This window comes from Mus caroli, chromosome 2 (genome assembly GCF_900094665.2).
Source record: "Mus caroli chromosome 2, CAROLI_EIJ_v1.1, whole genome shotgun sequence".
Classification (NCBI taxonomy): domain Eukaryota; kingdom Metazoa; phylum Chordata; class Mammalia; order Rodentia; family Muridae; genus Mus; species Mus caroli.
In genome coordinates, this window is record NC_034571.1 from 63768755 (window position 1) to 63782298 (window position 13544).

At 39.9% G+C, this 13544-nt stretch overlaps 1 protein-coding gene across 1 annotated transcript in view; it reads right to left on the reverse strand.

Moving 5' to 3' along the window:
• Positions 1 to 13544, reverse strand: part of Abcb11 (ATP binding cassette subfamily B member 11) — a 97988-nt gene that overhangs the window by 16002 nt on the left and 68442 nt on the right. The window contains exons 20-24 of the mRNA XM_021182286.2: positions 12452 to 12556; positions 12200 to 12361; positions 7956 to 8159; positions 5763 to 6004; positions 3513 to 3669 (exon numbers count right to left, since the gene is read on the reverse strand). Of these exons, the coding sequence (XP_021037945.1) occupies positions 3513 to 3669; positions 5763 to 6004; positions 7956 to 8159; positions 12200 to 12361; positions 12452 to 12556 (870 nt within the window). The remainder of the gene's footprint in view (positions 1 to 3512; positions 3670 to 5762; positions 6005 to 7955; positions 8160 to 12199; positions 12362 to 12451; positions 12557 to 13544) is intronic.

The window sequence follows — 13544 nt, forward strand, 5'->3', positions numbered from 1 at the left end:
TTCCTAGGGTTTCTATCTCCAGCATTGTCTCACTTTGGGTTTTCTTTATCGTTTCTACTTCCCTTTTTAGGTCTTGTACGGTTTTGTTTAATTCCATCACTTTTTTGGTTGTGTTTTCCTGTTTCTCTTTAAGGACTTCTACCTCTTTAGCAGTGTTCTCCTGTATTTCTTTAAATGAGTTATTAAAGTCCTTCTTGATGTCCTCAACCATCATTATGAGATATGCTTTTAAATCCGAGTCTAGCTTTTCGGGTGTGTTGGGGTGTCCAGGACTGGCTGAGGTGGGAGTACTGGGTTCTGATGATGGTGAGTGGTCTTGGTTTCTGTTATTAAGATTCTTACGTTTGCCCCTCAGATGCCTGCCAGAGCACCTGGGGGAGCCATCTTGGGTCCCGGATCTCAGAGTCTTTGCAGGTGAGACTGTGGACTACAGAAGCTACACAGCTTCTGGGACAGGCAGAAGCGACACAGCTTCTGAGGCAGGCCCTGTTTCGGGACTTCATCTTCGGCGAGGTGGCAGGTCCAAAAGCCAGATATCTGTGCATCTTCCCTGTAAGAGGAGAGCTTGCCTGTAGAGAGTACTCTGAACACTGAAACTCAGGAGTGAGCTAAACTCCCAGGTCTGCTGACAGAGGCTAACAGAATCATGGGAGGAACAAGCTCCAACCAGAGACAACTATAACAACAAACTCCAGATATTACCAGATGGTGATACCATCTGAATTATGTACTCTAGAAATGGGTAAAAATTTACAGAGACTATTTCTATCACAGGACACTTGACCAGAACTTTCATAATTTAGCTTAGTTTTACTGGTGTTTTGCTCTCTTGACCATATGGATTTTTTTTAAAGATTTATTTATTTATTTATTTTATGTGAGTACTGTCACTCTCTTCAGACACACCAGAAGAGGGTCTCAGATCCCATTACAGATGGCTGTGAGCCACCATGTGGTTACTGGGAATTGAACTCAGACCCTCTGGAAGAGCAGTCAGTGCTTTTAACAGTTGAGCCATCTCTCCAGCCCTAGAGGGTTTTTTGTTTTGTTTTGATTTTGTTTGTTTGTTTGTTTTTAAATTGGCTGTGAAGATTAAAAACCCCTTGGAGATTAAATAAATGGAAAAAAAACAAATATCTTGTTGAATATTAATTAATTTTTGGTAATTCACATGAACTAAAACTTAAACCTAGATAAACATGAATCAAATCAGTATTGGTGGACAAAAAGACCTAGCCTTTCTATTTCATACTAAAATATCAATGGAAAGCATGACCAGATAGGCGGGAAAAGACATGTATCTTCATTCATTATAGAACTATGTGCTTTATGTTACATAAAATTCAGCATTTGCTAAGGCTGTGATTTATATGGGATGTGTCTCACAAGGGTTGATATGTGGACCCTGGCGTGGTGATATTAAGAAGTGATATGGTACATTTAAGAGGAAAGAGGATAGGCTTGGTACATGGTAATTTGATTATTGCTGCCATTCCTCTCAGAATTGATTAATCTCATTTTGGGAGACCTGGATAGTTCTTAAAAGGAGGTAATTATACCACAGTAACTACAGCAGCTAGGAAACCACTATTTTATAGCATACTTTTAAATACATTATATATATCTATATATCTATCTCTATCTATATAGTTTAAATGCAGTTAACCCATATGGTGGGATAATGGTCCCTTTAGAAGCCATAGACTATCTATCTATCAATCAGAAACTCCAGAACTAAGTATGAGATATTTGCCTATGAGTTGTTGTCCAGGGGTTTCCAAGAGCCAACCCCCTCCCCAGACAATATAGTTATTGTCACTGCTCTTGGTTACCTATCAGAACATGAAGACAAAACTCTACTGCTGAAGATACCATATTCTTCTGTTGCAAGACTAGGAGAGATCAAGCCGGTACTCACCTGGAAACCTCCTCTCTAAGGGCTCTCAAGCTATGTGGAAGATAGTATTCTAGCTACCGAGGATGGAGTTATCTACAGCCCTAGCCAGCTGTAAAGCCGGAGAACCACCACAGTGACAGAATCAGTAAGATTCCCCCCTTGGCACAATAGTGGGACTTGTGACTTGGGGGAAATCAACAGCTATCTAAATTGTACCTGAAATGTGCTCGAATGGAAGGAATTCATTCCTGGTATTGTAAACCTAGCCAAAAAACAAACAAACAAACAAACAAAAAAACAACTTCATGTTTTGGGGGCGAAGGAGGTGCTCCTTTATTTCTAAAGTAATCTAGTTTTCCAACTGCTCTCCAAATACTCTCCAAATACTCATCTAGATATAGATCTATAGCCCAGCTTTCACATTTCATAAAAAAAAATCATTTCGTCTTTTTTTGCAGCAGATAGAGACTATTACAAAAGTCCACAACTAGCCAAAATGCAGAAAAGTAAGTGACCATGAACTGTTTGGCCCCAAAGGAGGCATCTATAACATAACCCCTGCACCTAAGGCTCAGGAAACGTCTTCAAAGAGAAGCTGGAGAGATAAGTGTCTGAAGACCAGGATGAAGGCTTTGCAGGAGCTTGTTATGGATAGCACAGGAATGTTGTGCAAGACCTGCAAAGACCACACCAGATGACATACTAACCTGAAGAGAAGACATTCCACAAGGTCTTGCCCCTATCAGCTACTGAGAAAGGGAAAACCAGCAATCCCTGCTTCTTTTTCCTCAGAAACAAGACCCTAATCCCAAGGGGTCAGCCTTAAACACATGCAAATAAAGACTAATGGGACTTAGTGGGTGGTGTGTGTGTGTGTGTGTGTGTGTGTGTGTGTGTGACTAGTGCAGAAGAAGAGATCATGAGTTCCAGAGGAAGTGGTTAGGAGGACGTGGATGGAATTGGAATAAAAGGAGGTACATATGCATGCTCATGTCTGTAATTCTCAAATCAAAATAAGAGGGTGCTCATGAAAATGAGACCGTTCCTCTCCACACTGTACCTTTCTGTTTCACTATGTGATCTTTCCCCCATAATGCCTTTCTGTCAGGACACCACCCACTGTACACTGTAGTCCTGGAGTTCTAAAAACAGACTGAATGATGGAACCATCAGATCATGTGCTTGCAGTCTCCAAACTGTGCCATAAACAAATAAACCTCTTTTCTGTTATGAAGAGCAGGTTGACCCCAGGCTTGCAATTATCCTGCCTTGGCTTTCCGACTTCAAGGATTGCAGGGGTATACATACCAACAGGCCAGAAAACTTCTGTATACATGGAGCATCCTTGAGTTGTAGCCATGGAAAATGAACTGTTACAAGTACATGTTGTTTTCTTACTCAAATGCAAATGTAACACTTGATTTTCCACCTCAATTACTTCCTTCCTTTACATTTATAAATATATTGTCTGTTATTCTGAGTGTAAATGGATGAACACAAGCTGCTAAACTGAAATTATCTGACGATCTTTGATGGCTTTTTGTATAAAAATGTACACATGCACGAGTGTGAGCACACACACACAAACACACACACACACCAGCCCAGTACTTACCCATTTTTCACCTGCTCCACTGTACACATCAATTGGAGGTTTTCTGTCTAGTAGTTGAAAAAAGCGTGCAGCTGATATTTTAGCTTTGGCATAGCTCGGTGTGTAGGAGAATGTTCTTCCGACAGCTGTTGCGCTCATTGCAATGGAAGAGATCACCCTGTAACCAGACAAACAAATACCCGGGTATTAGGAGGTGGGGTATCGGTAATATGAAGGCCTAAGAGTTGTAAGTGGTAGGCCCAAACAGCTTGAGCAAGTCTCTTCAGTCATGTCTAGAGTTGTAGGATATAGAGAAGTTAGTAGTTTTCAAATTGTGCTTTCTGTAAAAGGGTTGAGGGGTAGACTGAACAAGATAGGGTTCAGACCTCCAAACCCTAGCTCTTCCATATTAAAAACTTTTTTTTTTGTTTTTGTTTTTGAGGAGTGGAGTTCTTTTGGAAAGAAATTTAACAGATGAACAGATTGGTTTGACTTTTCTTCCCATTGTAACATTTAACGAGCCATTGATAAGTATGTAAAAGATATCAATGCGCAACAGAAGCATCTATTCTATGCTGAGCACACTTACAAGCCGTCCTTCAGGCAGGAGAAGGAAAATGCAATTGCCTGTGTCCTTCTGTTTGTCCCAGCTACTAACTATATCAACATGGATTTCAGGAATGAGTGAGCAAATGAATAAATGAGTTATGAGAGACAGCCTTGCTGATGCCTGTCCTTGAATGTGCATGGCAGCCCATAAGGCTACCATCAGTGCCATCTTTCCCAGAAGGCATCTTTCACATCTTCGTGGGGTGGGATGATAGATAGGGGATGTGCAAACATGTCTGTTACTGCTCATCGTGGAATCAGTGTTTATTTCAAGGGTGGAGTTGGAAATCCACATCCCCCAGGAGCCCAAGATAAGGTTTAAGAGATTGAAATGTTGGAGGTAGGAGAGGAAATGACAGGAGATGACTTTCTAGTTCTTAAAGGAGAAACTGGAAGTTTCCTATAGGCTCTTGATTCTTACATGCCGGCAAATAATTTGTTACACACCTTATATAAACGGACAGAAAGAACTCAACAGTTGCTGGTCCATCATTTTGGGTATAGCTTTAAATATGCAAGGGTTTAGTGGGTATAGTGGGTATAGTGGTTTGAATATGTTTGGACAAGGAAGTGGTACTATTAGGAGATATGGCCTTGTTGAAGAATGTGTGGCCTTGGTGGAGAAAGTGTGGTATTGTGGGAGTGGGCTTTAAGACCTTCCTCCTAGCTGCCTAGAAGCCAGTCTTCTAGAGGCCTTCAGATAAAGATGTAGAACTCTCACCTCCTCCTGCACCATGCCTGCCTGGGCACTGCCATGCTCCTGCCTTGATGATACTGGACTAAACCTCTGAACATGTAAGCCAGCCCTAATTAAATGTTATGAGAGTTGCCTGGGTCTTGGTACCTCTTCACAGCAATGGAAATCTGAACTAAGACAGTGGGCTAGCAGGAAAGTAGTAGAATTAAAATATCAGATGAGAGGATCGTGCTTCCAAACCCTCCAAACTTAAGATTGTCTCTGCCTTTACTACCAACAGCTACCACCTTCGTGTGCACCCTTACTTAGGCCCTCCCCTGTAGAGTAAGCAGACCTTGCCTTGACAAACAGAAAAATACCCTTCTTGGCCTATCATGTCCCTATTCAGAGAAAATGGCTAGAAATCAGTTTGTTTTGTAAGCCAGGAATAGAGTTAAAATATAATAGCCCTTGAGTCCACCTTGTTCAAGACCTTGAGAGTCTCAGCTTTAACATGTGTAAATATAATCATAATAGTTTATCCTATGATCCATCTCCTTGTAATCATATTTTTTTAACTCTTCCAGTCCAAATGTGGATTTCAGTTCTCAAATCTTTAAACCTAGGTTTAGTTGTGTGAGTTTTCTGTGCCAAAGAGACCCCAATAAATGGAATATAGAGAGACTTGAACATGCTTTCAATGTAGGGCATATTTCTTCTGTTGCATTTGAAACTCTAAGATCAGTCATAAAGGAAATGATCTCATTTGCTTGAGGAGAGAAGCATACACAGAGAAGTCTGTGAGAAAACCAAGTCCAGAAGAAATATTTCATGCCCTGTAGAGCCTTGAAAAAGAATAAACCCAGCTGCTTTAAGAGAGGATTCTTTGCTGGGTAGCAAGAAAGCAAAGTAACAAAACTGGGCACCATTGCCCCCCCCCCCAGTGTCAATATCATATATCATATGACCATTTGGATATTCCTCACCTAAAAACATAGCTGAAGTCCAGATCTTCATAGACTATTAAGTAACCTCCATATTTATAGGCTGCAGAATTGGCAAGAAATGATATCCCCTGGGAAAAGGCATAGCAGAGGCCATAGACATTTGCCTTTCTAATGGCAGTCTTGTATGACTTCTCCAGCTCAACCTCAAATGCTTTAATAAATCTTCCCTCCAGTCCAATTCCAGCCACCGTGCGGATATTGCTAAGGGCTTCGTTGGTGATCTGAAAAAGGAAAGAGTCTGAGGAGACAAAAGGTAGGAATATCTCTTTTCATGCCATTGCTGTAGCCACCCAGATTTGTCACACATGACAGAAAATAGCACAGAGAAGTTGCTGCGGGTCAACCCAACCAGACCATGGGATATCTGTCACTTATACTCTGTCTCTAGCATGGCTTCATTACCTCCACTTGCTGGGGGGAAGAGACAGTGTGAGGCAAGGTCCTCCCATGCTTGTCCTGGACAAGCTTTAAAACTGTTCTGCTAATCCATTTGAAATGTCTACAATGCTGTCTTTGAATGTCTTCTGAGCAAAACACCTATTTAATATAATTTCGAAGCACTAAAGACTATTTTCCAAGATTGCTACCCGGTAAACCATCTCCTCTAAGAGCACACAACTGCATATCACTAGTTAAAAGTATAAGTTCATCTTTCGTTTACATGGTGACCATGCATTTAAAAGCAGTTTAAGGTCCACTGTTAATGAATTGGGGTACTCCATCATTAAAGATGCTATTTTCCACACTGGCACCCAAAGTGCTTTGGCTACTTGGACAGCATCACATTCTCTGACTGAAAAGTGATAGAACATATTCATGAGTAAGTTTATGAAACATGAGTATATGACTCAGGCCAGGCAGTAAAAGCCCAGAATACCTAGGCTTGGGAAACTAAGGTAGGAGAATCCTAGCTCAAGACCTGCTTGGCCTTCTGCCTGAATTCAGTGCCATCTGGGAAACTTGATAAGACCATGTCTCAATATTAAAAAAAAAAAAAAGTAAATAGCTCAGTTTTGAAGTGCTTGCAATAACAAAATCTAGGCTCAGTAAACTCTGTGTTTAGTCTCTAGCAACAAAAAGCAAAAACAAAAAGAATTCATTTTACGTATGATTGATCCCTCAACTCCTCCCTCCCTCCCTCCCTCTATGTTATTGTTGCTTGAGACAACATCTCAAGTAAACAGGCTGAACTCGAACTCACTATGTAACAGAGAATCACCTTGAACTTCTGATCTTTTGCCTCTGCCCCCAAGTTCTAAGATCAGTGCAGGCTGTGCCAAGCCCGGCACATCGGGTTTTTTTTTTTTTTCTCCTCTCCCAATTGACAAATATCTGTGTCATCGTCCCCTCACTCATTCCTGTGTTCAGATATTAGTTACAATAGACTTTCTAAAAATGCATATCTAAACCCTGAATCCTACACTGTATTTTATGATTGTATTTTTTTTACTCTTCATTGTAATTAAAATTTATTTTTTTTTAATTTTTAATATTTTTATTACATATTTTCCTCAATTACATTTCCAATGCTATCCCAAAAGTCCCCCATAGCGCCCCCCACTTCCCTACCCACCCATTCCCATTCTTTTGGCCCTGGCATTCCCCTATATTGGGGCATATAAAGTTTGCAAGTCCAATGGGCCTCTCTTTCCANTGATGGCCNACTAGGCCATCTTTNNATACATATGCAGCTAGAGNCAAGAGCTCNGGGGTNCTGGTTAGTTCATCATGTTGTTCCAACTATAGGGTTGCAGATCCCTTTAGCTCCTTGGGTACTTTCTCTAGCTNCTCCATTGGGAGCCCTGTGATACATTATGATTGTATTTGAGAAAGACATTTGCCTTTGGCTTAGCAAATGCTAAAGTGTCAAAGTTGAAAGTATGTTTTCAGGGTAATCATTTAGCTGAGAAAACAACAACAACAACAAAAACAACACCTCCTTTAGTAGAACTGTCTACCTCTGTAAGGGAGAATATATAAAATGTAGAATGAATAGCCAAGAGGAAATCAAATTTAGCACTCTTTCTCCTTGCCTGGTCAAAATAATGCATCAAAACTTTATTGTCATAGTGTCCAGGTAGAGACAAGGGTGTCTCTTTGTACTTCTCATTTTCAACAGTTTACTTGATAACCACCTAGCCATTAGAAGGGAAATGAGGTCTATAAGATTACCTGGCCAGCCTTCTCCAGAGTTTCCTTGTCTTGAGAAGCGAATCCTGTCAGCATTTTTGTCTGTACAGCTCCCGATAAAGCCAAAAAGGGGAAGAAGACTGATATAACCAGACTGAGCTTCCAGCTAAAGAGGAAGGCGATGAGCACGGCCACAAAGATGTTAGTGAAGGAATTGACCATCATCCCAACTTGAGAGCCAGTAGCCTGCAAATCAAAAGGAACCAACCCATTTCAGACACAGTCTTTCTTACCAGACACTAGTATGTGACAAGCTATTTCATACTGAACCATTCTTTTCTTATTGTGATAAAATATCCATGACAATATTTAGCTTTTTAGCCATTCCTAAGTCCATAACTCAGGGGCACTAAAAACAAAACCAACATGTATAAAGTCCTCCCAGTGGTGTGTGGCTAACACATCTATGCTCAATCTCTCTCATCCTCTCCATCTCTGAAACTCTTTACCCATCAGATTATGATCTCACCTTTCTCCCTTGGGCCACTGGCAATAACTGCTCTACTCTCTGTCTGTGTGAATGTGCTCTTCTAGGTACCTCATAAAAGTGGGGTTATATGATATTTATGCTTATGTGTCTGGGTTATTTTGCTAAATATAAGATTATTCAGGACTTGTCTACATTGTGAAACATATTACAATTTCATTCCTTTTGAAGGTATAAACATTCTGTTGCACATATAAACAACATTTTGTCTATCTATTATTCACCAGTGAGCTTTTGACTATTCACCAGAGTCCTTTTGACTATTGTGAATAATAATTTTGAAAGATGAATTCTGAAAATGAAGAGATAATAAGTTATATAAAATATAGTTGGAAAATTACTAACAGACCACACCAAGTAGAAGAAAGAATATCACAGGTTGAGTGAAGATTCTTTTAAATTATCATATTCAAACAAAAATAAATAGAATGGAGAGACCTTACAAGATCTCTGGAACACAGTGTCATGGTTTGTATATGCTTAGCCCAGGGAGTGGCACTCTTTGGAGGTATTGGAGTAAGTGTGGTCTTGTTGGAATAGGTGTGTTACTGTGGGCATGGGCTTTAAAACCCTCATCCTAGCTGCCTGGAAGCTAGTCTTCTTCTAGCTGCCTCCAGATGAATATGTAGAACTCTCAACTCCTCCTGCACCATGCCTGCCTGGATGCTGCCATGTTCCTGCCTTGATGATGCTGGACTGAACTTCTTAACCTGTAAGCCAGCCCCAATTAAATGTCCTTATCAGAGTTGCCTTGGTCAGGACATCTGTTCACAGCAGTGAAACTCTAAGACACACTACTAAAGATTAAGATCTCTACATCATGATTGACACAAAGTAAATAAAGGTTAAACGTATAAAAATATATTTAATAAAACAAAAACCCAAGAAAATTCTTTAACCTTGGGAAAGACATAACATCCCAGAGTAGGATGCCTATAGAGGCCCAGAAAGATACAATCAGAAAAGATTTTCACCCTAACATAGACTGGTAGAAAAAAAAATCAGGACAAAGATAGAATTTTTAAACTCTCCAAAAGAAAAGCACAAAATCATAGCTAAAATCAACTATATCAGACTAATAGCTGAACCCCTATAGAACAGGAGTGCATGAGACGGCGCACTGTAAATTCCAGAAGAAAACTACTGCCAATGTAGATCTCCTCACCCCAAAAGGCAATCCTTCAGAATCAAAGGCAAACTAAAGACCTTAGTCAAAAACTAAGGGTATTATGGGCTGGCAAGATGTCTCAGCTGGTAAAAAGTGCTTGATGCTAAGAATGGCAACTTGAGTTCAAACCCCAGGTCTCACATAGTGGAATGAGCGAACCAATTCCTGAAAGTTGTCCTTTGACTTCAACATAGGCACACATAGGAACATATGAATGCACATACAAACAAACAAATAAATATCAAAAAATTTTAAAAACTAAAGAAATTTATGGCTACCAGACCAGCTTTACAAAAGATGCTTGATGGAGTTGTATATCCAGAAGTGGAAGAAAGATAATTAACAAGACAGCACATAAACATATAAGGACCCTTCTCTTGCATATGAGCTCTTTATTTCTCTCTTCTTTCCTCCCCTGGTCTGTATATGAGTTCCAGGACACCCAGAGCTACACAGTGAGATTCTGTCTTAAAAACAAGCAAATAAACAAAAAGGAAAAGGAGGAGAAAACAGAAGAGGAGGAGGAAGAAGAGGAAGAAGAGGAAGGAAGAAGAGGAAGAAAAGAATATATTATGTAAAACAACTATTATACAAATAGCTAGGATACTTCTATCTAGAAGATACTTCCATCTAGAAGATACTTCAACTAGAATTTCCTCCAAAAAAAAAAAAATGAAAAAAAAAAAACTCTTCAGAGGATCCAGCCATCCCTTTCTTGGTTATATATCTAAATCTGTATGCCTATGTTTATGGTGGAACTAGCCACAAGAGTTAAAGTATGGGACATACTTTCATATTCTTTCTCATATGTGGAAACGACAAAAGGCATGTGTGTAGATACACACATGCACACACAATTCGTATTGCAAAGGAATAGGAAAGTTATTGAGGATTGTGGGTTATGTAGCTGAGAGGTGGAGAGACATGATCAATTGTGTTGAAAATCACAATATAAAGTGATTAGTGCATTAAAATTATGTATTACATTATCTTTAAAATACCCTTGTAGAAGAATACATAATGATGAAAATATGCTCCCATCAGAAGTTTGGGGGAGAGTAAAGAAAAGCAGAAATGCCCTATATACATACAGTACAGCGCCCCTACTATGGGGAGGTTTTCCTCCCAGGCTTCATAAATCATGCTTTTTTCTTTTCATTTAGAAAGTGGGTGGATGTACTGGCTAGTTTTGTTTCAACTTGACACAGCTGGAGTTATCACAGAGAAAGGAGCTTCAGTTGAGGAAATGCCTCCATGAGATACAACTGTAAGGCATTTTCTCAATTAGTGATCAAGGGGAGAGACCCCTTGTGGGTGGTGCCATCTCTGGGCTGGTAGTCTTGGGTTCTATAAGAGAACAGGCTGAGCAAGCCAGAGGAGGCAAGCCAGTAAAGAACATCCCTCCATGGCCTCTGCTCAGCTCCTGCTTCCTGACCTGCTTGAGTTCCAGTCCTGACTTCCTTTGGTGATGAACAGCAATGTGAAAGAGTAAGCTGAATAAACCCTTTCCTCCCCAACTTGCTTCTTGGTCATCATGTTTGTGCAGGAATAGAAACCCTGACTAAGACAGTGGAGATTTGGGAGGTAGATTTGACTCTCAGCACTTTAACCCCAATCCCGGGCTTTATAAAGGTCCAGACTGATCATACACAGCTGTGTTAAGTCTCTTGAACAAGGCTGCAGGTTGTGGGATTTAGACACCACAGCTTTGACTCCCTGGGTCAGAAATGTAGCTCTTTGAAGTTTGTGTGTGTGTGTGCATGTGTGACAGAGAGAGAAAGAGAGGGAAAGGAGAGGGAGAGGGAGGGGGAGTGGAAGGGGGAGAAAAAGAGAGAGCGAGAGCGAGAGAAGAGAGAGAGATTGTATAGATAGTAAGCATCTCTCTTCTTTTCCCTATTTCCCAATGGAAATCTTTCAAAGATTGCAAGGTTGCTCACAACATAACTCTGGGTGCTCAAGGGAAGATATTTCTACACACTTTTTCCTTCTAGGGGCCACATATGAGGTTGGTAAGATCTAACCTCCTGGGTCTTAGAAATGTCTGAGAAAACATCTCAGTTGCTAGACTCAGAAGATGAAACCACCAATCATAGCAGATTGATGTGTGTCTTAACACTAAGTCTAGGCATGCCTAAGGGACACTATTGTGTAATTCTCAGAGTGTTCTACAGTACGAACATCTATGTAATATACCCCTGCTCCCTACTCTATGGCTAAATGTCTTTCTCTAAAATTCATATTGAAATCTAATTCCCCACTGGAGAAGTATTATTGTTAGAGCCTTTGGGCATGATTAGATTGTAAAACTCTGTCTTCCCAAGTTGGGTTATTAAAACCAGAATAAAAGAAGGTGGCAGCAGCCCCTCTAACCTTCTGCCACAGGAAGATGGAATACAAAGGTACCATCTTTGAGTCATACCCTTACCAGACATAACCTATCCCTATCTTGATCTTAAACATCCCAACCTACTTCCTATGAGAAAAAAAAATGTGTCTGCTATTTGTAAATTGCTTCATCTAAGATGTTTTGTTACAACATCCCAAATGGACAAAGACACTCCCAAGGCTTACCCCTTGAACTTGGGAAGCATCTGTAGCAAGCCTAGTTGTCAGTACTCCAGGATTATTTCTGAGGTCATCGAACCAGCCAATATCTTGTCTTAGCATTGCCTTGAAGCCAAATTTACGCAGCCTCTTTGTGAGGAGCTCTCCAGATTTGGCAAAATTGTAACCCTAAAAACATAAAGAAGGAATCTTTGCTGAGATTTTTACATGAAGATGGGGGTATGGATAGGCAAATAATTTAATGGAAGATAAAATTACCTGCAGAAATTGTGTGAAAAATGATACACAGCCCAGGATGACAAAGAACAGGCACATGCTGTAAATCTCTGACCTTTGTTGTTCTTTACCAATGAGTGAAAAAGTCTTTGGAAGATAAGTAGGGAAGAAAGGTTGTTAGTATAAACAATAACAAAATAAATATACTTGACTATTTAAACAAATTTTCACATTTGTTCAATCCGATAGAATGTCAGTAAGAGTGAACTTCAATATCAATATAAAGATGAGGGGATCATCATGTGTCAGTGCAGAATATCAGCTGTACTGAATGGAGCACTGCAGCCAAGGATGCTGATGAGGGAGGGAGGCAAAGATGCTCATGTTGGAGGGAGTTAAGGATGCTGATGAGGGAGGGAAGGATGCTGATGAGGGAGGGAAGCAAGAAATGCACAGGAAATCTCTGGAACATCCTCTTAATTTTGCTGTAAAACTAATACTGTCTGTTCAAAAACACTTTAAAATGGCTTCACTTGAAACACACTAGTTTTTAAACCAAAGTTAGTGATTAACATTATGATGACTTAAATTGGTTATGTGGCAAGGTTCCTGGAAGATTTAAACCAATCCCAACAATTACAGAAGTTGCCCCCTACCCCCCACCCCCATCACCAAGTTGGTTTGATTTAAGCAGTGGTGTTGGTTTTTTCTCCAATATAGAAGAAAAAGAAAGAAAGTATGGCCAAATCACAGTTATCCTTTAAGAAGTAAGGGAGCAAAGAGAGAGGAAGGAAGAGAGGGAAGAAAAGGAGGAAGAGGGACACAAAGACATTATTGAGAACTTGAGAATGCCAGACTGTGGAAAACCATGGTTATTGTTTCAACTCTTATTTGGATCAAATAATGGACACAATAAAGATTATTTTTTTAAACTCTGGTATATATAGTCTTACATTTAGTATATATATATATATACATATATATATATATATATATATATATATATATATATATATATACACACACACATATATGCTATAGCACAATGTACTGTCCTAGGCCTAGGAAAGAAAAGAATGTGAAATCTGAGCCTGCTGCTGTTGTCCTACAGTAAACTGGAATTCTTCTTTCCTCA